The sequence below is a fragment of the Ciona robusta genome, chromosome 5 (assembly GCF_009617815.1).
Source record: "Ciona robusta chromosome 5, ASM961781v2".
Classification (NCBI taxonomy): Eukaryota; Metazoa; Chordata; class Ascidiacea; order Phlebobranchia; family Cionidae; genus Ciona; species Ciona robusta.
This window is the reverse complement of record NC_143239.1, coordinates 4,572,328-4,597,918: the sequence shown is the minus strand read 5'-3', so window position 1 is coordinate 4,597,918 and position 25,591 is coordinate 4,572,328. Positions and strand designations below refer to the sequence as shown.

The 25,591-nt window shown below is 33.6% G+C and overlaps 2 protein-coding genes across 3 annotated transcripts; both read right to left on the bottom strand.

Annotated features, from left to right (window-relative positions):
* Nucleotides 1-145: 145 nt before the first annotated feature.
* LOC149735835 (alpha-mannosidase 2C1-like) lies at nucleotides 146-12,349 on the bottom strand. Of its 2 annotated transcripts, none has more exons than XM_089878316.1 (23): nucleotides 11,767-12,349; nucleotides 11,334-11,465; nucleotides 10,506-10,703; nucleotides 9,996-10,173; nucleotides 9,536-9,731; nucleotides 8,936-9,042; nucleotides 8,394-8,504; nucleotides 7,810-8,019; nucleotides 7,500-7,537; nucleotides 7,040-7,097; nucleotides 6,678-6,769; nucleotides 6,212-6,389; nucleotides 5,543-5,731; nucleotides 4,997-5,168; nucleotides 4,563-4,642; nucleotides 3,991-4,205; nucleotides 3,516-3,672; nucleotides 2,870-3,006; nucleotides 2,356-2,472; nucleotides 1,883-1,962; nucleotides 1,432-1,588; nucleotides 1,000-1,095; nucleotides 146-645 (listed from the first exon to the last, which is right to left on the bottom strand). In XM_089878316.1, the coding sequence occupies exons 1-23, from the start codon at nucleotides 11,874-11,876 to the stop codon at nucleotides 540-542; spliced, it is 3,114 nt and encodes a 1,037-aa protein (XP_089734442.1). In that variant the 5' UTR covers nucleotides 11,877-12,349; the 3' UTR covers nucleotides 146-539. The 2 variants fall into 2 exon arrangements, with proteins under 2 accessions (XP_089734442.1, XP_089734443.1); XM_089878317.1 differs by having other exon boundaries at nucleotides 11,771-12,349.
* A 146-nt stretch (nucleotides 12,350-12,495) lies between these two features.
* Nucleotides 12,496-25,224, bottom strand: LOC149735834 (glycine dehydrogenase (decarboxylating), mitochondrial-like). Its single transcript, XM_089878318.1, has 21 exons — nucleotides 24,924-25,224; nucleotides 24,231-24,309; nucleotides 23,636-23,774; nucleotides 23,097-23,188; nucleotides 22,631-22,781; nucleotides 21,544-21,691; nucleotides 20,886-21,082; nucleotides 19,876-20,078; nucleotides 19,269-19,408; nucleotides 18,551-18,631; nucleotides 18,113-18,213; nucleotides 17,699-17,887; nucleotides 17,309-17,389; nucleotides 16,347-16,548; nucleotides 15,826-15,975; nucleotides 15,058-15,318; nucleotides 14,629-14,718; nucleotides 14,182-14,292; nucleotides 13,745-13,859; nucleotides 13,151-13,296; nucleotides 12,496-12,921 (listed from the first exon to the last, which is right to left on the bottom strand). The coding sequence occupies exons 1-21, from the start codon at nucleotides 25,119-25,121 to the stop codon at nucleotides 12,799-12,801; spliced, it is 2,997 nt and encodes a 998-aa protein (XP_089734444.1). The 5' UTR covers nucleotides 25,122-25,224; the 3' UTR covers nucleotides 12,496-12,798.
* Nucleotides 25,225-25,591: the final 367 nt, after the last annotated feature.

Below are 25,591 nucleotides of genomic sequence, written 5' to 3'. Positions count from 1 at the left end.
TGCTTATCATCGTGCTCATCGTCGTGCTGAAACACCTACATCAGTCAAACGGTAACAGCGTCCTGGCAGAATCGCCAAAAGTTGTTACGTAAAGTGTGGTCCGGGACGCTGCTCAAATGGCCTACCACGATTGACCAGACTGGTGTAGGATTTCTAAACAGTTTAATGGCATATAAAAACTACTATAATAAAACGGTAAGAATAACGCTCGAACACACTATAAAGTCTTGACCACAGTAACCAAATACAACAACGTTCTAACCACGGTAATCCAATACACCAACGCAACGCTACTACACCATACACCCAACGAGAACTGCTGATCTTATGCAATGCAAGTGAAACAGAAGAAAAAGGCGCACTCGCGCCAAGAGGACCAATTATGCCTAAAGGTAAAAATATACACAAAACCGGTTACGCGAGGATAAAGTAAGTCACATTTATTCATTCATTCAATACAGAATTTAGTTTAAATGCCGTAGCACTTGGGCAGATAAATTAATATTAAAAAAAAAGCATTTTTTCAATTACAGATATAATTAAACATGCACAATAAAGGATTTTATTTGGAAAGGAGTAAAATTAGCAGTGAATGAATTTCCTTTAACTTTAACCCCCCCCTTAAGATCTTCTAAAGTATTGCACCTGTAGTAAAATAATAAGAGAAGAGTTACATATCTGTATTTAACTTTAGCAAACATTCAATATATAGCTATATAGTTTTGCCGACAGGTTCATTGTAAGTGTAAAAGAGATCTTCTGGCAATTGTTTGATTTGTGATCTTGAAGGACTGACATTTTGTCTGCCATACATACATTTGGATCACATTTGAGCATTTTATCTATTCATATACAAATCTTTTAATTTTTTAGTGGTATGCCTTTTTAAGATTATACAACAAACAACTGCCAGAAGTTCTCTTTTACATTTATATTAATTCCAATTAACTGACATTGTAAAATTATTTTAGGTTAAATGTTTGCACCCAACATACAAACCTATGAACTTTTTCAATTTTAAGACTTGGGAAGGATATTGTAACATCTTCAACTGAACTTCCATAACTTTCATACAACCTTACAAGAATAGCATTCCTGCAAAAAAACAAAAGTAGATAAATAGGATTGTAAACATACAGCTACTAATACAATAAATGCACAGTTCGATGCTACTATTGTGAGTGTGTGCGTGATTTTGGGCAAGACAAATAAACAGTATTTCCCCTAAACCCAGTAGTCACTAATAGGTTGTCCAAATTGTCAGACATACAAAAAAACAAACAAAAACAATCACCCAACAAGTTACATAATTATTAACTTGTAAGTGGCAGGAGGTGTATAAAATATGAACAAACGTGTTATAATGACTGTCATTTCCTTGTCATGTAAGAATAAGCAAATGCCTTATTTTAAAACTTAAAAACAACATACGAATGTATTTGACTTTTCATGCAACTTTCTAATATGATTTCCTTCCTTGAGACTTTAGCAAAACTATAACCAAGTGTTCCACTGCTGGTATAATCAACAAGCATGGGGTAGTTAAGCTGATATGCTTGCTGAATAACTTCACTTTCTTGGAATGTACCTGTCAATTATATTAAGGTAAATACAAAGTTGCTCCAACCCAATGGTACCTTATGGATTGCCTAAATTTCATACATCTGTTTAACAACATCAAATAAGTTAAAATGAGGTGTATGAAACAGAACACCTGTGTAATAATGACTTTAATTGCCCCGCTATGCAAAGATAAAACAAGTTACATTTATTCAGCTTAAACTAACATTTAATATAACAGATTAAAAAATTCTCAAAAGATCTTTTTCACACTAGTTATACATTTCACATGAGAAAAAGTTTCTGCTCAATCAAATTGTACCTTTATGTGGCATGACTGCATATGTGAACACATGATCGCCCATATCTGTATTCGCATCTGGAGATTTTGGTGAACGAAGTCTAAAAACAATGACCCATGTTAATTTTTTTCGCTGCTATCATTGTGGGCATTTGTGTCTTAAATCAAGATACCTAAATCAAGTTACATTAAATTCAAAGTACTCAATTAAAATATTTACTTGGTGGTAAAAAGTAAGCCATTACAAAGTTTTATATAGAGTATGTAAACCTCAGTGGTAGACAACCCAATCAATACTAATCCAGACTTACTTTGGAATCATGGCGTAAAGGTTGAGAAGCAAATAAACAAAAAAGTCCATAAACCAGAAAAATTCATAAACAAAAAAAATATGAAGTTAAAAAATTTGGCTTTTTTATGAACAAAAAATGAACTTTTTATTAACCAAGTTCTTCAAGTAGAATCTGCAAAATATAGTATGCAAAATAACTTACAATGATAATCGCATCATATTCCCAAAACATGAATATCCATATTTTGAATCATTTAGAATAGAAACTCCAAGATTATGTTGAGATAGATCAGCCCACTTGTGCGCCCATACCTCAAACCTGTGATAAAAATATTTGTATTTTACCCTTGCTTGGTATGTTTAACACATCAATGTATGTGCCCATTTTTGGGGGGTAATGGGCCAAGTCTGGCCTCAATCCTAGGTTCTCACGGACCTCACCCATACAGAATAGAATGTGCCCATTTACTGGAGCTCTGCTTTTTTGTAAAATATATGTTATAGTGCTATACAATAACATAATTTTAAATATCTTTTCGAATACAGTAACGAATACAGTATTTATCTAAATAATACATTATTTATCTTTTTATCGAATACATTAAATCAGGTTAATTAACACAACGGAAAGAAAGGAATTGGCAACAAAAAAACAGTCTGTATACACACGCTGTGTGTAAAACTAGGTATTTTGATAGGTATCGAATAGCTAATACTTGGCAGAGTCCCATGATGTGTTTTGATGGTTTGGTCGTTCAATATGGCCATATTGTATTTCATAAGTTGCACGATTAGTGTGGATATTCAATGGAAATTCAACCTTCAAGAATTTGTGATCTTCGTGCCATGATACCTATGCAAATAAAAAATTATACAAGGTGAAATGAATGAATGCAACTAGCTCTATCCCCGCATGTGGCCGAAAAACAACCTTATAACCTGGATGTTTCATACAGCTTGTGCCAGCTTATACCATGTATGTAACTTTGTGAGTGGGTTCTTATCTGTATGGCTAACAATTTAGCCAACCCATTAGTGACCACAGGGTTTAAGCAATCGCCGTTTGGTATTGAAACTAACTTGTTAAAAAAACTGCTAGCTATTGCCTTAACCCAGTAGTCTTTATAAGTAATCGCTACACATTTTTATGAGTAATCGTTAGCTATACATTTAAGGAATAAAAACAACTTACAATAATCACCCACAAAGTTACATATGTGGTAACTGGTAAGCTGGCACAAGGTGTGCAAAAGAGAACACTAACGTTATAATGACTGTCGTTGCTCCGACATGCGAGGATAGACAAGTTTCATTCATTCATTTAATTTGAAAATGAAAGCTTTATAAAATAAAATTTCCAACCTCAGTTTTAAACTTAATCAGTGGTGACCCAACATCAAGTGAAATGGTTTGAGTTATTTTACTTTTCTTTCCAACCAACAAAGAAAACTTGCATGAAGCTTGTAACTGGGACTGTCCACTTATACATAGAGGTTCAACCAGTTTTGTAACATATTTCCTAAATAACACAGAAAAGTTGTGTAAAAAATAGTAATGCATTTTGTGAATGTTTTTCTGTGACAGGTAATTTATAATTTTATTAGAATAATGACTCTTAGAGGAATGTTTGTTAATTGTCTTAAGATTCAATCATGTGTTTGCAGTTTTTGTAAATTATAATTAATTTTGTGTTTTTTTTGGTAAATTCCAATTTATTTTTTTTACACCACACATTTGCTTATCAGCATCGCATAAACCTGCTACTTTTCAGTTACGCTGATAGCGCCTAAACCACTAAGCCACAATACCAAACCTAGAACAAAATATCCCAACTTACCCTGTTTGTAAATGATAATCCATAACATCCCATGCATCCCAGTATAGCGGGACATCGTCAAAAATAACAAACTGATTTGCATATTTATCCTTAGCCACACATTGTTTACATATAACACCATTTTGTGATGTCATAATGCATAAACTGGCCATCCTTCCACACTTATCAAACCTACATTCAATCAAACCATTGCTCAACACCATATCACCATTTTCCTGTAAAATTATTTAGTGCATGTGTTATGTGTATGTGCTTTACACAAATAAAAAAACTTTTTAAACATTTAAAAACAAAAAAAATTTAAAACATTTTTTGAGTGATTATGATAAATTGTTATATCATAGTGTGGGGTAAGATGGATATTGTTAGCAAATAATATCCCATATTTCCTAATCTTATTTTTAACAATTACCAACACACTTTTAGAAAAGCCTTTTCCCCATCAAAAAAAACATACAAGTATCTAAATCTCGGGTATTTTTAGTTTTTCTTGTGATAAAACTATTTCAATAACTAAGCATCATGCTTTTTTACTCATTATAGTATGCATGTTCGGATTTATTTTTAGTTACCATTTCCAGTGCAACCACAGGTGATGTATAATTACAATTAGTGATCTCCTGATACCCAGTAGCTTGACACTCAATATAAGCTGCGGAAAATACAAAGAAAAGTATTAAGAAAAGACCAAAACACACGCAATTTAATAAAAAATGAAACTGATGTTAAGCTAATGAATAAACAGGCATGTCTTTAAATAGCCCAATGACAAATATTATTAAATGTTTGAAAAACATTCAAATAAAAGACATAAAAATAATGAAAAGTCCAATATTTGGAGTACCTTAACAACATTGACTAAATCCACAACAATTTACAAAGTTTCTTTTTAAACAAGCAGAAAGGCACAATGATAAATGCAAAAAATGCCAAAAAACATAAAAATAATAAAAATCTACATTTTAAAGTACTTTTATAAAAATTAACCAAATCTACACAAATTTACCAAGTTCTCCCTTAACACTTATGACCTCCTTTCGTTTCCATGGCAATGTGTTGATGACCACAGGGCACACACCACCAGGATCTCCAAATCCTAAACTACCCTTAGCTTTTTTCATTAGCATTGCCGCAGTTGCAATTACTTCATCATACAACTTCAAAGCATCTGTAGTTACCTAAATATAAAAATTAATCGATCAAAAGTAATCTTTTTGTGGTTTATCTGGTATAAAAATGCAAGTCTTGCTGGATGACAAAAAAAAAAAACATCAGAAATTTAAAAAAGTTAAAATCAAAGTTAAAATTCTTAAATTACAGAAGGTTTTAGTTTAAGCGAGCATGAGGTATATAAAACAGAATACCTGTAACATAACGATTGTCGTTGCCCCGCCAGGGAAGGATAAATAAGTTAGATTCAATAATATAACAGAAATTTGCCCCTTTAACTTTACATGCCTTTAGGAAACAGCCATGACAGAGCTTATCTTTATCAGCTTTATCATTTTTAACGCTACTAAAAAGAATGAAATCTTTTTTACAAATATTATACCATTTCTATGGACGTTCCGGGCAGCACATCATGAAACTGGTTTAGAAGAAACTTTTTCCAAATTTCATCAATTTCTTTGTGTGGGTAATCGTATTTATTTCCATTGTACCTACTACAGCACCAAGCCATTGTACACAATAGTTGTAAATCATGAAGCAACACCTCACACTTGCGATTCTGTTTCTTTATCTGGAAAAAATTAAAATGCATCATAAATAAGAGAAAAAATCACAGAGTATTTCTGTTACAGAATACAACCTTGTCTATTCTATGTAGGTGAGACCGTTTAGTGTGGCACATCATAAGGCCTCAGACGAAGGTAAAAGTTGGCCGAACACACAGGGTGGTACAACTCATAAGTGAAGTATGTTAGATGTCTTACCCAAGGCCCAATACCACATGGTATCAGTATCAAGCATCAAACCCAGTATCTTAACACCTAATATGGAACCAGACACCAAAAGAGCTTGCCAATAACTGATCTAATGGTGAAGTAATCAAAACAAGTCTGGCTTGTATACAAAAGTATAAAAAAATCTCAAAAATAGTCAGTCACAAAGTTACATACATGGTAACCTGTAAGCGCGCCTGAGGTGTATACAGAACCCCTATGTTATAAGAACTGTCCTTGCCCGCCACACGAGTAAGTTACATTCATTCAAACCTTACCATAGCTTGACTTGTGTAACTTCCATTATGAAGCTCCAGAAATAATTCTCCAACCCATGAGCAAAGATTAGAGCTTTTTGTCTTAACTTCTTGAAAGAATTTCTTCGGGGTTGACATTTCAACTCGAGGCAAACCAGCTGTGTCTCTCATTCGTTCAAATCGTTCAAGCATGAAGTCACTGTTGCATAGAGTTTTAATAGATATTATATAACAAGAAATCACAGCGACAAAAATGTATTTTCAAAGAATATTATTGATATTTAAAAGGTAAATATAAACTGCTTAAACTGCTATAAAAATCATCATAAACTGCTATAAAAATCAAATAGATAGCAAGATTCATGCAAAAAATTTTTCACAAAACCGATATGAACTAAAATCCAATGTTTCTACAAAAAGTAATTCCACTGATTAGCACGGTCCCACTTTTGTGCATAATGGTCCCACTACAATTCACTTAACATACTTTGGTCCACCACCACCATCACCAAACCCAAACAGAAATATTGATGAATTTGATCTCCCCTTGTCTTTATGGTTGGTTAATGTTTTCATTAACTGCAAACAAGTTGTGTTTAGCAGAAAGATATATCTTAATTGAATCGATTTGCCGTTATACCACAGGTGTTCTGTTTCATACAAAGTTAGATGTGTGGTAACTAGTGCTCCGAGTTACCACATATGTAACTTTGTGGGTAATTATTTTTTTGTGAGTTTTTTAGCTATTTACGAGTTACAACATATAACTTTGCGGGTAATTACTTTTGTGTGCTTTTTAATTTTTTTTAGTTTTGATTTATAAAACACTAAATTTATAAAATATGTCACCTCTTCAGCTTTCATAGACATCCCATATGATTCCCCGGGTGGAAAATGGGTCAGTTGTCTGCAAATATATTAACACTATGTAACAAGTCACATTATTATATCAAATAATTTATATGTAACAGATATGATGTTTTATCGTTATCTCTCATTTTATTTTTAAATCATCGCTACAGTAATCAAAGAGACAAATAAAAGTTATTATATTATTATAGTTTTTATATTTTGCTATTTGGATGCAGAACATTATAATGACAAGCATGCCCTTTTACCATATAACACATGTATAGATTTAAATAAAAGACCTAAGTTTTGCCAGATAGCAGACCAACGTCGGAAATACACTACGTTTTTCATACCATCCTTGAAAGATTATTTGCATTATGCCTGATAGCAGAAGTAACATAGTATAGATTTGTTGCAGTTATGCCATATTTTAACATACTGACTCCTGACATCTTACCTGCTTCCATCAATTCCTTGCCAATAGAAAGTGTGATGCTGGAAAAAAAAACATTTGTCATAAAAAGTTAAAATATATAATACATTTAATTACAAAAGTAGATACAAACAGAACAGCTACTCTCAGGAAACTTGTTTTATATGGAGTTGAAATGTTTTGTAACAAAAAAATGTTTTGTAACATGTAACAAATTTTTGCGCTAACGGGCCAAATCTGGCCCAAATCTCAGGTCCTTGACAAGGACCTCACCCACATAGAATAAAATATGCAACAAATAGCAAAAGCAGAAATAATCCGAACAGCCACTCACAGGGAACTTGTTAACCAAATTCCACGACAACTTTTGCGTTAAGAAACAATCGATTCCACTTTCTTTCATGATTTGCGGAAAATTTCCGGAATAACCAAAAGTGTCGGGCAACCAAAACTCGTCACACGTTATCCCAAATTCTTCTCGGAAAAACTTTTGTCCGTAGAAGAACTGCATCATCATTGACTCACCACTTGGAAGGTTACCATCCTGTGTGGTGATAATTAAAGTAGTGGGTTTTGGTGTTTTCGTATTGAACAAAAAATGAAAATTGATCTAATGGTGACACGAAAGTTAAAATAAACAGCGTCTGTAAAAATCGCAATAAATGGAATCACTGGATTCGGTATGGGCTTTTATTATTCTAAAAAAATGAACATTTACCATATATTTTATATCTGTAATTGTTACTGGCCCTTTGACTGGCAATCTTGACTTTTTGTTGATTTTTAGTTTTCTACTCTTCTAGCCAATTGTTGCAAGCTCTTGGAGTTTTCTTTTAAAATTCTTCCCTGACTAAGCATAACATACCGGATGCTTGGTAGCAACAATATACATAAATTATGTTTATTTAAACAACTCACCATTTCCACCCACGTTCCGCCAACAGGAATAAACCTCCCATTCTTAACTTGGGACTTAATTTCTTCAAACAGTTGTGGGTAATCTGATTTAACCCAAGCAAATTGCTGTGCCTGTTATCACAAATACATAATCATAACTGCAATCATGGGCACCAAACTTATTAAACCACAGGGGAGGCAGGGATAACTAGACACACATTCCTATAAAACAAATCTAATTTACTAGTTCTAACATTTACTAACATTAATGCAAGGCAGAAAATTCACTTTCCAATTATATACCAGGCACACATTGCCCGTCACATTAAGATATAGAAGTTGCATTCATTGTCATATCTGTTTGGCCACTCACACAGATTAAATAAAACTTTTTACCCTCACATGGCAGGGCAAGAACAGTTCTTATAACACAGATGTTCTGTTTAATACACCTCGTGCCCGCTTATGAGTTACCACATACGTAACTTTTTGAATGATTATTTTTTAGGTGTATTATTTGTTTTTATGTATTAGAAAAACATGTATAAACAAAAAAGACTAACCTGGGAACACACAAAGGTAAAATCAGGATATCTCTTCATTATATTCAACACAGACACCCAACTTCTGGCACATTTTCTTCTTGTTTCACTGTATGGCCATAACCATGCTAAAAATATTCATTTATGAATGAATAAATGAAAGTAATTTACTTTATCCGCGTGTGGAAAATGACAGTAATGACACAGATGTTTTGTTTCATACACCTCGTGCCATCTTACAACCTATCACGCATGTAACTTTGTGGTGATTTATGTATTGCTGACAATTTAGACAACCCATTGGTGACCACAGGGTTGGAGTAACAGCCAGGAGGAGGGTCTTTCTCAAAGCCACAATTCCAGTGTGTAGTATTTTAACTCTTTTTAATTGCATTTTATATATAGAAAAGAATGCATTTTATGCAGCATCGTGAAGCTTGCCATTTCATTAACATAGGGGTGTTGAGGTAATGGGCCATTCCTGGTCTAGAGCCATGGGTGTTGGGGTAATGGGGTATATCCTATGACCCATAGTCGGCCGCACTGCAGGATCTCACCCACATAGAATACAATAGTGAAACAATAACATAAACTTTAAACCACTGCCAACTACCCACATACCACAGTCAATATGGCAATGTCCCATGGCGTGCACGTGATGTTGAAGTTTATGATTCCTTTCACTAAAATATGATTTTGATAAATCATGTGATTCCTTCACAGCATGATCTGACCAATCCTGCGTCACTAGGGTGTTTATGATTTGGTTTCCAACAAACATCGCTTCAATACCTCGCTGGTTGTTCTCACCAAGTGTCTAAAATTGAATAGGTTGTCACATGTATATCAATATCACCAAATATTCTGTAACTTCTGCTACCAAGCATATGTAAATACATTTTTGGGAGGGGGATTTTATTTTCAATCACTCATTAGTGTCCACTGGGTTGGAGTAATTGTCGTTAAGTGTATTGCCGAAGGACACAATTGCCAAAAATCATAGCAGCAACAAGCCTTGAACCCATTACCACTTGGTTAGAAGCAGGCGTACTAAGGTTAGGCACATATACAAACCCCATACCTTAGTAATATCATAGAGTACTTGCAGGTCAAGAAAAATTGCTTCTAAGTCTTTATTTTTCACGTTGATTCTCACTTTATTGAGAGAAAACTTCTTGTTCATATCAGGGGGGCTTATCATGGTGGGACTGCCTTCCCCAAGTTCACGATTGCAAGCCATTTCCACCACATATTGTAACCTGTGTGAATAAATGTTACTTGCTTTATTCACGCGTGGCAGGGCAATGACAGTGGTTATAATACGACTATACGCGTGTTGTGATTTATACACATTGTGCTCGCTTACAAGTTACCACATATGTAACTTTGTTGGTAATTTTAAGGGTTGTTCAATGCAGAAGCAGGACTGACAATTACGACAACCCAGAAGTAACCACTGGGTTGGAACAATTGCAGATAAGTGGCTTACCCAGGGACACAGTCATTTACAATGGTTTTACATGATGAGTCTTGAACCCATAACCTCTGTAGTTGCATATCATTTTCACAATGATTTTACAAAATGACTTACCTTTTTTGTTCTTTCTCTTCTTTTGATAATCTATAACTCTTCCTACATCCTTCATCCTCCCGAGGAGTGAAACTGAAGACAGGGACCTCATCTCTCCACAGCATTGCCTCGCATCCAGAGTCCCACTCCAGCTCAACATCTTCATCTTTCCAGGATGACAGGACCTCAAAAGAAAGGATGAACCAATGGGTGCTGAAACTGGAAAAGGATATGAATGAATGGCTAAATGGGGGTCCCTAAAATTAGTGCATGTCCGCTATGTCCACTATGTCCATAGTGGACATAGTAGACAGAGTGGTTATAGTGGATATAGCGGACATAGTGGACATAGCGGGCATGCACTATTTAAAGGGACCAAATAAATGGAACCTATTCCTCTTTCTGTAGCAGGATAATTCGATAAAGATTCATATATTAATCTAGATAAATAAATGTAATACGTTTCATCCTTGCATGGCAAGGACAATGACAGTCATTATAACACAGACGTTCTGTTTCATACACCTCATGTCGGCTTACCAACTACCACATATGTAACTTTTTTATTTACAATAATAATATTAAAAGATAAACACTGTTGCATGCTTGGTGACTTGTGTGGTGCAGGATAAAATGCGTAATGATTGAGTATTTGAGTTGGCATGTCATTTTTGCTATGTGTCTATACTTTAAACCAAGTTTATCCTGGGTATCAGGTGTCTATGCAAACAAGCAGAGCCAAACTATACAATATTTGATGCATTAAACAAAGTGGTCTTTGGGGTTAAACTGTATTTTAACAATGTTTATTCAATATCCATACAGCAAATATAACAATAAACATATTACGTAGGTCCAAAAGAATCTCCAGTTTTAACAGGTTTGAAAGCTGATAAATCTTGAATAGCTGCTGATATTGGTATTCTGTCAGTTGGTCCATAATGTAGAATGTTTTCAACGTTTTCACTTGAGCGATTTAACCTAAAAAGACAACAACAAAATAGTTCAAATTTGGGTTGACGAAACATAACTTTTAATTTATCTCTTCTTAGCAATAGCGAGGATTATGTTATTTAAAGAATGAAGAAAGCACATTAACTATGGATAAAAATTATGTACTATCATGGTTGAAAAAAGCCCCAAAAAAGTCTACCAATAGTTCAAAATAAACTGCTTCATAAATGAACATATTAAAATAAAGGTGAAAAGTCAGTAACAGCCAATTATTACCAAAGAGCAGATATGTTTTACTTTACCAAACCCATTTATATAGTTTTCTTACCTACCAAATATATTGACATCGGTAAAATAATGATTTGAAATGAACTTTTCTATTCTCTCTAACGTACATCTTCGATTTTTTGGCACAACGGTTGACGAAATGTCAGCCATACTTTTATACAAAAATTAGTGAACAAGTGCTCTCTTAAGCAAACAGTCAATGCGTTAAATTTACATAAATAACTTGGACAATTTACTCGTGCTGACTGCTGACAAAAAGCGTCGCAAATTTATCCCTTCTTTAAACATTATACGTTTACCGTTTCTTAGCCTAAGTTTACGTACCACCGACCCTTATATTTAAGTAATATAAAGATGTCATACCATACATACGCATGATATTTGGTTACGTATTTTCAGTAAAACGTCCTGACCGAAAACAACAATTTGTATGTTTTTCGCTTTAGGGGAATCCTAATATGACGCAGCCTGTTTTTTCGCGGAATCAAACTTGAACTAGTTTCCTAATTATCAACACATACAACGTAAGCAAAATGACATACAAAACCCCGGCCGCTTTAAACTGTGATAAATTCCTTGAATCTGGGTCCGATCTAATGCGCATAAGCTTTACAATACCGAATAACATTATAGGTCAAGTGCTACAAAATACCTAATCGAAAAAATCCACTCCAACGAACTATGTGAGAAAATATATTTCTCATTTAATAATAAATGAATACACCTGTCCCTATTTATTTTTTTACTTTGTAATAAATAAGGACGAGACTTCTTACTGTGTTATTTTGTTTTCAGTTAACTTGAAACACCGAACTCGAGGCAGCGCAAAATAACTAGGATTAGTGCATGCTTTGTATAAAGGTCACCAAAGGTGATGACTTGGTACATACAAGGTAAAATTGTAGTGGTGTAAATAACAAGGCACAGTAACCACTCAGACAATTCCTTATGTAGAGCTGAGAATGAAAAAATAACAAACTCAAACAATAAATAAACCAATGCTTTGTACAACGCTGACTGTGCAACAATCTAACGCAGACGTCAGGATACGTAAATCCAAATCTTGAAGGATTTATTCTTCTTCCTCTTCATAGGCCTCCATGGGAGGACAGGTGCAAAATAAGTTTTTGTCGCCATAAATATCATCAATTCTACCAGTAGATGGCCACATTTTGTCATCAGGTTTGAGATACGGCTAAACAAAAGTCAAGTTAATGCTATTTTGGTAATTTAGCTTTTAAAGTAAAAATCATTTTTAGTATTATAGAATTTCAGTTTTCTTTATCTTCTGTTTGACCAAAATTCTATCAAAAACACCTATATATTTTTTCCCATTTTGTAAAAAATACGATCATTTTCAAAAAACATGTAATATTTCTAAAAAAAAAACTAATTCTAAATACAAACACCCCATCCATGCCTACCAATGGGAAAGCAGCTTGTTTACGAGTATATGGTTGTTGCCAGTTATCTGCGGATACACTTTCCAACGTATGAGGTGCCATCTTTAACATGTTGATTTCTTTATCTACCTTTCCATCTTCGATGTCTTTGATTTCTTTTCTTATTGCTAAAAATTAAAGAATTAATGTAACTTATTTGCCCTTGCATGGCCCGGCAAAAACAGTCACTGCAATTATAACACAGGTTGTATGGCTGACGATTTAGACAACCCATCAGTGACTACTCGGTTGGAGCAATTGTCGTTAAGTATCTTGCCCAAGGACACATATGCCCACAATGGTAACAGCAGCAAAAATTAAACCAGTAACCTATAGGTTAGAGGCATGCGCGCTAGCCATTTTGTCAGAGTATCCAGTAAAAAAGAGATAAAACTAACATGGATACAATTAAATCATCCCATATATCCTTAAAGTTTTTATCCATTAACAACTCTATTTAAGAGTCATGAGGATACAGTTATAAAATAAAGTATTTTTTGTTTATGTGAAAAATAAAAATCAATGAAAGTCCATTAGTCCAAAAGCACATAACATAATATACAAGTGACAACTTACAAATTAGGGCGTCACAGAATCTATCTAACTCCTCTTTATCTTCACTTTCAGTTGGTTCAATCATTAGTGTGTTGGTGACTGGCCATGACATTGTAGGGGCGTGGAACCCATAATCCTGTGTGGAGAAATATTACACATCATCACTATGTTTAAATGGTGGCAAAAATAGAGATGTAATTTTATAAATAGAGAATGCTTAGGTTACGCTTTGTCTTTTTTTCTTTTTAAATTAAAAAAAAAACTAAAGTATGCTAATGCAATGTTTGTGTTAAGAGTATTCTCATTTAAGGAACATACATAATGTATTTCCACATCTTATGCTCACTGTTCAGTTATAATAGAGGTGGCTCCTTATACACCAACTTATACACCTCATGCTCATGATCAAACAAATTGTTCGGAACATAAATTCTGATCAAATAGTTGACAAAACTCACCTGCAACCTCTTAGCGATATCAACAGCTTCTACATTACTTGTTGCTTTGAATCCACGAACATCAATAATGAACTCATGAGCTACAAAACCATTTGTACCAGTGTATAGAATCTGCAATAAATGCGGTATTTACAAACGATCTTTAAAACTTATATCACATTTCAATATCATTTAAAAACTACACACATTGAGATTAGATTATAGTAGTACAGAAATGTGGTAAGGATGCAAAAAATAGATTATAGTTTACTGTTTAACATTTTAAAGCAATTTGAATGAAAAAAAATATTTTGTTACTGTTGCTACCTGGCATGACTCAATAACTGTACATTACGTTTTTTTATACAAGAGGATCCACTGAATAACGCCGTCATACTTAGAAATGGTAATGCTATATGACAGTAAAACTAGAATTATAAAAAACTATATTACAAAGTACAAACTCACGTTGTAATGTCCTTCCAGCCTCTTGGCCATGTAGTTTGCGTTTAATATCGCGATCTCCGATGCTTCTCGTAATCCTTTAGCTCCCATTAACTAAGAAGGAAACATGTATTACATAAGTCAGGCCTCGAAAATACACTATTTCACAATATGAAAAATGCTTTAAGAAAGTTTTTATTATAAAAATGCCACAATACTATACCAGTTTACCACATAACTTAGCGCAAACAGTAATACAGACAGCAGCACTGCCAAACAAATACCATTTTTTGTTACTTTATAAGATTTTTTTTCTGATTTAAGACTTTTTCCTGTTATAAATCTTATTTTATAAAACTTTTTTATAATAGCTACTTATTTTCCAAGACAAATTTTTATTATTAATTTTTTTAAATTATTGGCTGAGGAAATTTGCATACTAACACATTATACCTTAATATAAGTCCACGAGATAGGAAGAATACAAGCAGAGCCCCACGGTGCAGCGCTTACTACACCTAGTGGCCGAGCATCTGAAACTAAGGATCCAGGTGGTGGCACCACAGGGTGAGTGGGTAGGAAGGGTACCAGGTGCTTTTTGACCCCTATAGGTCCCATACCAGGCCCCCCACCCCCATGGGGTATACAGAAGGTCTTGTGTAAGTTGAGATGGGATACATCACTACCATAGTCACCAGGTCTGCATAGACCAACCTATAAAGATAGAATGTAAATGAAATGTAACTTGCTTTATCCTTGCATGGCTGGAAAAAAACAGTTTGTGACAACGCGGGTGTTGTTTTATACACCTCCTACTTGCCTACAAGTTACCAATGTAAATAAATGTAACTTGTCTGATCATCGCGTGGCCCTAAACGACAGTCGTTATAACACAAGTGTTCTGTTTCTAACACCTCGTGCCACTTACAAGTTACTATGTAAATAACTTTATGGATGATTTTGTGACCACTGGGTTGCCAGTAAAAGCAATTGCCAGTAAATGTGCATGTTTTTATCAGTGAAAAAACATTAAAGTAATAGAAAGAGTATTTAACACTAAAAGCCAACTCTGTCCTAAAGTTCAGGTCCAATGATATGTTTGCTGTAGAACCCCACCCACATAGAATACAATAGTCAGTAAAACCCAAAACCTGTGCCAGAAGAGTCAAAATACAAGTATCAGTATAATATGCTTGGCAGCAAAAGTATGCAGTTACATACCTGTGCATTCATATTAGCTCCATCCACATACACCTGCCCGCCAAGTTCATGAATCATATCACATGTTTCTCGAATCCCTTCTTCAAATACACCATTAGTGGAGGGGTAGGTTAGCATGATGGCTGACAGGTTAGCAGCATACTTGTGTGCCTGGAGGTTAAATTGAAATTTAACTTCATTTTTCAATTTATGGTCATCAATAAGATACTGATATCATAATTTATAGTGTACTTATAAGCCTGGAGGTTACAATTATGGCGTTTGAAACTAATCTTTAACATAACTTCCATATTTGTTTATCATAATTCTTTTTTTTAATTTAAGTCATCTTTTTTTTTAATTAAAAAATTTAGTCATCTTTCGATGTATTGGTATTTTGCTTGTGTATCATAATAAATGAATGTAACTTGCTTTATCCTCGCATAAGCTGGCATAAGGTGTATTATAACACTTTTCTGACCACGCGAGGATAAAGCAAGTTATATTTATTCATAATACTAATAAAGACAATTTAATCTCACCAGCTTTTGTAGGTCCAATAAATCCACTGAACCGGACTTGTCCACTTTCACTGGCACCACTTTCATGCCACACATCTGTGCGGAGGCTGGGTTGGTGCCGTGTGCAGAGGTAGGGATGAGACAAACTGACCTCTGGTTTTCTCCAATAGATTTGTGGTAAGCCCTAATTGCTGCAAGTCCAGTGAATTCACCCTGTGCTCCACTGTAAACAAAAGATTTAAGTATTATTATTAATCTTCTTATAAGCCATGGCTTTGGGGTTATGGGCCAATTCTGCGAAATCTAATGTTTTCATGATTCATATGAAAATAGCATTGTTACCAAACAAATAGATGTTTGTTGTCATGAACCAAAACAATACACTCATTATTACATCATAGCATAAACCTCAGCAATATAATGCAATTGACCGGTAATACATTTACAACCAGCTATTAACCTGTGTAGCACTTCAACAAGGTACATGGTATTTAGTTTAAACTGCAAGTATTGACTTAATTAAGGTCAAAGATTACATAATCATTTTATGGTTTAATCTGTACATAGGAAAAAATACACATATAGATGCCCTTTGGGGGTAAAGGGAAATGTCACAGTGATCAGACTAACATTTTAAAGCTATTAAAATGGTTTTGTAGGCTATCATTTAAGATTATTATTAATTCAATTTTAGTGTTAATTTGTATGACAAGTAATTAAACTTGTATTGTGTTACACTTTTTAAATATAGTAAAATTTTTACCTAAAAACTGTAACTTAATTTTGTGTAATTGTCAAGAAGTTAAAAAAATTTACTTCATTTGACTTTTTGTTTAATAGAACTAGTTTTAAATAGCGTTTGTGTTAAAACTTAAAAAAATAAATATGAAATTTACAAAAAAAATTCAAAAAGTCAAAAATACCTCACTTGTAATTTAAGGAAACTAACTGTAAATTATTATCACAAGAATTCATTTAATTACCTGTTCGGTTGGAAGCAGATACTATCGTACCCAGTGATTTCACATAAGTCTCGTTCAAGCTCCTTAAATAGCTCCTGGTATCTGTGTAATATATGTGACTATCAATGTGAGATCCTGGGTTTTCGTATATTTTTCTGCATTATAATTTTTCTATTTTTTGTTATTTGTAAGTTATATAAGATTAAGTAGAGCGTGGTAGATGGGACACTACTTCATTCTATTTCTCGTCCCATTTGATAGTAAACCATTAAAAGAATTTTTAAACTGTATCCTCACGACCCCCATAGACCGTTGTTAATCATTTAACACACAGAACATTTAAATATTATGTACCACAGTTGTCCCATCTTCTTCCACCTTACTATATATACATATATGTGCACATCTTACCCCCTTGCTTGGTCAATAGGAACAAAAGGATGAATATTAGCAAACTCCCTCCAAGATATTGGTTCCATCTCTGCTGTAGCATTCAGTTTCATGGTGCATGAACCAAGTGGTATCATAGAATGAACAAGAGAGACATCTTTGTTCTCCAATTTCTTCATATATCGAACAATGTTTGTCTCAGAGCGATATCTGGTTTAAAACAATGATATTTTTAAAAGGCCTGGTAGGAAAAGTTATAAACATAATATTCAAAATTCAATATTTGATTTTTCATTTTTTATATTTAAAATAATGTTACATTTATTAGGCATGGCAGCTTTTGTTTTTCATTTATATTAGGCCTGGCAGCATAAGAACTAATTCAGTACATTAGAAGTCAAGGGTAATAGGCCAAATCTGGCCCATTAGACTTACTTATGAAATATGGGGTGCGTCAAAAAGTCGGTTTTCCTTCTAAGTGGAGATTCACTGAGATGGCCTTCAAGTTTCCCACCAAGTTCTGCAGCTAATTCAGCCTACATCAAAATGTTACAAGTTTTTTACATATTTATTAACATGGGTTTCCCCTGTAATAAAATATTGAGAATTTGGAAAATTTCCATACTTTATTACTTTTAATCAATATTTCATTGGGTAGCAATAACTACTGTCGTATATGGAATAACAATATATTTTTTCTGGTAAATTTCTGATTTTACATTTACCAGTAAAATGTAAAGTATATATAACACTGGTTTGTATGATACTAGCATTGATTATGCATAAGAATGCTGAAAAACATAAACAAGATTGAGCCAACTCAATTCACAAGTATCATAACAAAACACTTTCATAAACAAAATATCAACTTACTGCAGTTTGTTCACAACCAAACACATAAAGTAAATCGTCCAAATCATGTTCCACTACGGTCTCATCCAACGCTACACCAATCTAAAGGTAAAGTAGATGTTATGTGGAATTCTAATGCTGATGGGTAAGAATTTGATTGACAAGTGTTGTTAGACTATTTAGCAATGTTACAGTAATACACAATATATGTGGTAATTTTTAATTATTAATTAAAACACCAGCTTAATGCTATGAGTTTAAACAACTAGAAATATATCTATATATAGTTTATTTCATTTTCCGATTAAGCAACTAAAAGTATTTACAGTAAAGTTAAAAAATTTAAATAAATGTTGTATGCATAATGCAAACAACAATATCTTGATTATGCTGCAATATTATGTAAATTAAAGTAATTTGACACCAACATAAATTTAATATATACAATACTGCAGTGTAAACTATACATATATTCTCTCCCTACATTGTAATGTAAACAATGTAATTTGAATTCAAAGCATATTTTGTAAACATAAACTGCAGTGTACAAAAGTATACATAAACTCTGTTTTTGCTACACTGTAATGTAAAACAATGTAATTTGAACAAGATAAAAATTCAATGAATATACTGCATGGTAAACTATACATAAACTCTACTACACTCAATCAAAATTTTTGTGATTTAAATTCAATGCGATATCACAATACAAGGTTCAACTCCCACCCTTGTCACTTACCTTACCACCATTGTAAATTCTAAGGTTAATTTTCTTCTCTCCAGACCTTCGGTAAATATCATGCACCCCTGATGTCATGTGTACCATGATTGTATCAAAGAAGTCAGAATGCACAAGGTAGTGGCCAGCTTTGTGTATACCTGGTGTAATGGTGGGTAGCAGGTAAATATATGTGTAGCACAATGGTTAGCATGCCTGCTTCTAACCTAGAGGTTACAGGTTCAAAGCTCGTTCCTGCTACCATTGTCGGTGCATGTGTCTATAGGCAAGACATTAATTGACAACTAATGGCGTAATGGGTTGTCCAAATCTTGGGTTTAAAAAAATGACCCACTAAGTCACATATGCGGTAAGTCGTAACCAGTGTGTAAAAGTAATGCTGACTAGTGACTAGTATGAATGAGGTTTTACTTTCCAAACAAATAACTTTAAACATGAGTACAACCTCCTAAATGAAAAGAAACTGCCACAAAAATAATTCTGTTTCCTTTAATAAAAAAAAGAAATAACAAAACGCTAACTACAGTGTCAACAAAAAAGTATTTATAAAAAATTGAATTTCACAAAAAATACTATTTTACTGATTATTTCAATAACTAATACCCACCATGTGCAAGTAGTAATGCAGCGTTATGGACTCTGTTTGCCAGATGTTTGATTCCTTTAGGTCCATGATACACAGCAAACATGGCGGACATATTAGCAAGTAGTGCTTGAGCTGTGCATATGTTAGATGTCGCTTTTGCTCGACGAATGTGCTGCTCTCTTGTTTGTAATGCGAGGCGATACACTTTTTTACCATGGGCATCTCTGTAGGAAAGATTTATTTTTTACCCTTGTGTGGCGGAGCAATGATTACTATAACACAGATGGATTGTTTCATAAACCTCAAGCCTGCCTATGAGTTACCATGTATGTAACTTGTTTGTACTTACTTTTATAATTTTTATAACATATGGTGAACAATTTAGACAACCCATAAGCAACTACTTTACCATGGCGTTAGTAATATATGTAAACTTTACCAATATGTATAGTAGGGTGGGGGAAGATGGGACATTTTTTCGTTTAGTTTTCCCTTTTCATTTGGTTGTAAACAAAGAACATTCAATGAATTATAAAACCGTATCTTCACGACTTTCACAGACCGTTGTTCATTGTTTAAAACATAATCAGGCTATTTGGATATAATGCGTTAAATATGTCCCATCTTCCCCCACTCTACTATATATAAAAATGTTGCTTCTTTATTGCATGCATTTAATTATAAACAAAACAACCAAGTCGCTTTCCTTTATTGTGTTTTAAATCATTCATGAAACTATCTGTATACTGTAGTACAGTGTTTAAAATTGCTTAAAAAGATTGAAACGCATTGCGCCATAAATATGTTATATAATATAGTCATCAGTTCCCTGTAGATTCCAGTTATTTTTTATTTTAGTTAATAAAAATAGATTCTAGTTAATTTAATAGAGGATTGCATTATGGTCTACTCTACGATGTATTATTGTAATCACTATCTATGAGTATGATGATGTATAATGCCTACTGTCAGGCGGAATCTAGTTAAATAAATTACAAGATGTTATATTACTTAGAAACTTAGCAGCTTACCTTGTGACCCCTACCACGCGGCCGGGCATTAGTCTTTTGAGGTCATTTCTTACAGCAAAGAAAGCAGCGTGAGGTCCACCATAGTTAAGTGGGACACCGAACCTCTGGCTGCTTCCCAATGCCACATCACAACCTAATTCACCAGGTGATTTTAGAAGTGCAAGTGCAAGCAGGTCCGTGGAACAAGCCACCAGAGACTGGAAAGGTTTGAAACATGGTGTAAGTAACTTGCTTATGTTCGGTCTTTCTTCGTTTATTTTTATATCACTTCTGCAACCATGCATATTGTAAGAAATATTTGAACTGCTCATCTAATATGAAAAACATAGTGTGTTTCTGACACTTTGTTGAAAATAGACCAAGTTTGCCATACTAGATGACTCGCTGAAATATTATAAATCCGCCTATGAGTAGGAAAAAATTAAATCTTCTGGAAATTGTTATTTTTTTCGATCTTAAAGAGCTGACACAATGTCTGCCATACAACATGACATCATATATAACAGGACTACACAACAAACAGAACAAAGCCTATGCATAAATAGCAAGCAAATAAGCACCTATGCGTGAAATGCCAATCCTTAATACCACAATCTTCATATGCAAGCACGAAGCACCTATGCATAAAATTCATCAATACCATAATAATCTGACTCACCCCATGTGTATGTGCATCTTCAATCACATGGGAGAAGTCAAACACTCTTCCCTCAGTGTTGGGGTATTGTATCAGCACACCACTGAAGTCACGACAACTGAAATCCATCCTCTCAATGTTCTCAACAAAGATCTCAACCCCAATTAACCTATTAAGATAGTGTGCTATGTTAAAGCAGTGGCGGATTTTGAGGCAGGGTTTGGTGTTAGAACAGAAAATTTATACATTATTTTATTACATAGCGCTAAACGAAAAACGGTGCTTTTCAAAGTAACTATTGTTGGCAGTCAAAGTATACGAAATCTATGTTATAGAATCTGTAGATATATGATACCACAGGGAACAACTGATAAATAATAATGAGTGCCTGGGGGGGTGTAACCTTAATGTCTAAAATAAGGGTGACATAATGTGTTTTAACACCTAAAAAATATGCACCTATGGAATATAAAGGTAACAGGGTAAAATAGTGGGGAGAGTGGGAAAAATATTTGGTAGGATTAATAATTTAAGCTGCTGTAGAAAGAGAGGTGTATATTATTATGGGAAGTTATTATTTAAGATACTTGGGCCAAAATACTCTGGAAGAGATTGGTTAGGGCCAATAATACTGTAGTATGTGAATTTAGGGGGCTGTGGGACATGAATAATGTAACAAAAAGAGCAAGCCTGTTAGAAAACATACCATACAGAGGTCTGAAATACAGTATGGACACTTTCACATATGCAGGAAGTTTTATGGTAATTACTTAAATGAGTCATACATTGTATTTTAGATAAGGTTTGTAAACTAGAATTTTAGCACACATTATTTATATACACATTACATAGAGTTGTCAAAAATCTTACATTAAAAAGATAGTAAAATAATAATTTACATAAGATTTAACATTAAATTTCGGCAAGAGTTTCACATTTTATAAAAGTTAAAAAATATTTGACATTAAAAATGTATTTCAAAATTATAACTTAATATGTGATTAAGATTCACTTTTGGATTAGAGCATGTGCACCAGACTACCCACAAGCATGCCTTGGTGGCAAATTACAATATAGAATACATACAATGGGCCTATTGAATTCTTACTGTGCGCGAGTTCGAACTACTTCTAAAGCCTGAGGATTAATTTTCTCGTCCACATAAAACTTTCGTCTGTTGTTGTGACGGAAACAAAGCGAAACTGCTTCGGCTGCCGCAGTTGCTTCATCAAGTAAAGACGCATTGGCAATGTCAAGCCCTTGTGAAAAAATGTGTTGAAAAATTTAAAGTAATACAAATATATTGCAAAAAGATTTTTTTTGTAAAAATTTACGCAGTAGAAGTGTTTGGATGGGACTAGGACCTCACCTATGTAATTTTTTTTTGTGTAAATTAAAAAAGTGAAGAGATTTTCTCAAGTGTTTTTTAATTTCTAAGTATATACTTATAATTGTAAAAAACACAGAAATAGCAACAACAGGGGACCTATAGGGGACATAGGTAATGCCACCCTAAATAAAAGTAATATCAGCTTTTTTTGGTAAATTGCATGGTGTTATAATAAGTTCTTTACCTGTCATATCCACAACCATTGTCTGATAGTTAATTAAACTTTCAAGTCTTCCTTGGGCTAATTCAGGTTGGTAAGGTGTGTAAGGTGTGGACCTGAAATGTATGTTATAAGCACTATATATAACACATGGGGAATATTAAAGTAAAATACACTTGCATAGCCACAGGATCTTGTCTATAAAACAACAGAGGCCAGTGGCATTTTACATTCGGTCTGACAGTACCTCTGTGCCACGACTGTTAACTAGAGTGTATGGCACAGAAGTAAGGCCATGGAATGTTGTTAGTTGTTACTGTGCTATACACCACACAACTTGTTGTATTACTGTCAGAAAGTAATGTACATATAAATAAATTTCAATAATCTTTAAAATGTCTGAAAAAGTAACTTTGTGGTAGATTATTTTTTAGAAGAATGATTTTATGTATGGCTGGCAATTTGGACAACCCAATAGTGACCACTGGGTTGGATCAGTTGTTAAGTGATGCCATTAAAACCAACCATGGTAAAAATGGAATATCTATCATCTAACATTTTACCATCCAGGGTTTTCCAGCATGTTTCGAACAATAGTTCGTGGAACAGAGCAATTATAATAACCCATTCCAATAAAGGATCTCCAATCACATCTGTTTTGCTTTGCTATCAAATTCAAACGATCAAGAATTTCATTTTCACCTAAGAAAAAAAATCAAAATAACGTGAATAAAAGTTACGCATTTTACAAAAGTAGTAGAAACAAAACAAACGCAGTCATGTTGTGATGATTGTTTGTTGTTATATGTATTTCCTGTGACATAGATAAGAATCATTTCTTATAACCTGTTTCGGCATTACACAACAAACTAAAAAACATATAATATAGCCACCAATTGAAATATATAATCACTGTGTATAATTTCATTTTCATATCTAGTAAGTTTACACAATCATTATGGTTATAAAACTTACTGTTAGTACAAAACACATACATATACATAAAGCCAACTTAAACTTTGATACAAGTTTTACAAATAAATCACATGTTTTCATATTGGCTACGAATTACAGACATCATTATTATTATATGTGTCATGTCATTAAAATTTTCGCCTTTACACTAGATACATTATAAAACATAATTTAATGACTTACAAACAGTGTCCTCTAGATCCAGATCCTTCCCTAATCTTATTTGTTTTGGTATGGTTTGATTTATCATGTCTTCGGTGTCCTGTGTAAAACATTTGTTTAAATTTTAAAAGCTAGGCCATACGAAGAGACAAGTAGAAGGTAATTTTTATAGCCTAGTCCAGTGCTCTTCAACCTTTTTTGGGTTGGTGGACCCCTAAAGTTGTTGCAACAAACTCATGCACCCCTGATTGCTTTAACGTAAAACTAATAACGTTTCGCAATTCCCTGTGATGCAAGATATAGAATTCATATAAAAAAAACTGTAAAAAAAGGCTAAATTTGTTAAAAATGTTCAAAACTGAGTATTATTGCTGAAAATTGTTGAAGTTTGTGATGCACCCTTGTATACACTTTTGTACTGGTGCACCCCTGGCATATTTTGATGCGGTTGAAGAGCACTGGCCTAGTCTATAAAAGTAAATTCTGTATTTCAGTGCCTGTTTAAGTTTCTCTTTAATCATCGCTACCTTAATTAAAGAGACAATTAGAAGTTATTATCATTATATAACATAATTTTTATTTATCTCTTTGGGAAATGGTACTCAATAGCAAAACAACAGTTGTTAAAACACGCTATGGATGAAAAGTGTGGGAAAGAATGCAAAATATAAAGCGTGGTTGTTGCACCCAACATTTGGTGAACTATATAAATACCTTGACACCAATGGCTTTAAGCATTTGTTCTTGCTGCTCTTTGCTAGGTCCATTGTGTCTTATAGCAAAGTTTTCGTGCTTTGGGAAAATAGAATGAAGAGTTGAAATGCACCTCGAGCATAAGATATTACGACCAATACTTGACCGAATTAGCTTCTGGTAGCCAAGTAAAATCTTTCCATGTTTTAAACCATGCATGTTTAGGACTTGAGATAATAAGTTCTGCGACTTTGGTGTTAGAACATTTTATACAGCACAGATGAACATTATAAAAGATCTGTAAAACAGTGGTTTGTAAATTAAAAACCTAAATTAATGAATGTAACTTTTTTATCCTCGCATGGCATAGCAATGACAGTTGTTATAACACTGATGATCTGTTAAAGCATTGGTTGGTAGTTTTATAGGCATTTATCTGACTTAACCGACTACCAAGTTATATTAAATATTGACCATAAACTTTTGCCCCATTTGGAAAACCTTTATAACTTATATATAGGCTATGCAATAAACAAAATGTTAAGTTTTACATTGACTGAATAACACAACAAGAAATGCAGAAAAATCACAATTAATTTCTACCAAACATCTTTCAATCAACCATAACAACTATATCCTGTTTTGAAATTTGCTTTGTGTTACCGCGCTCTCGCGACAAACAACTTTTA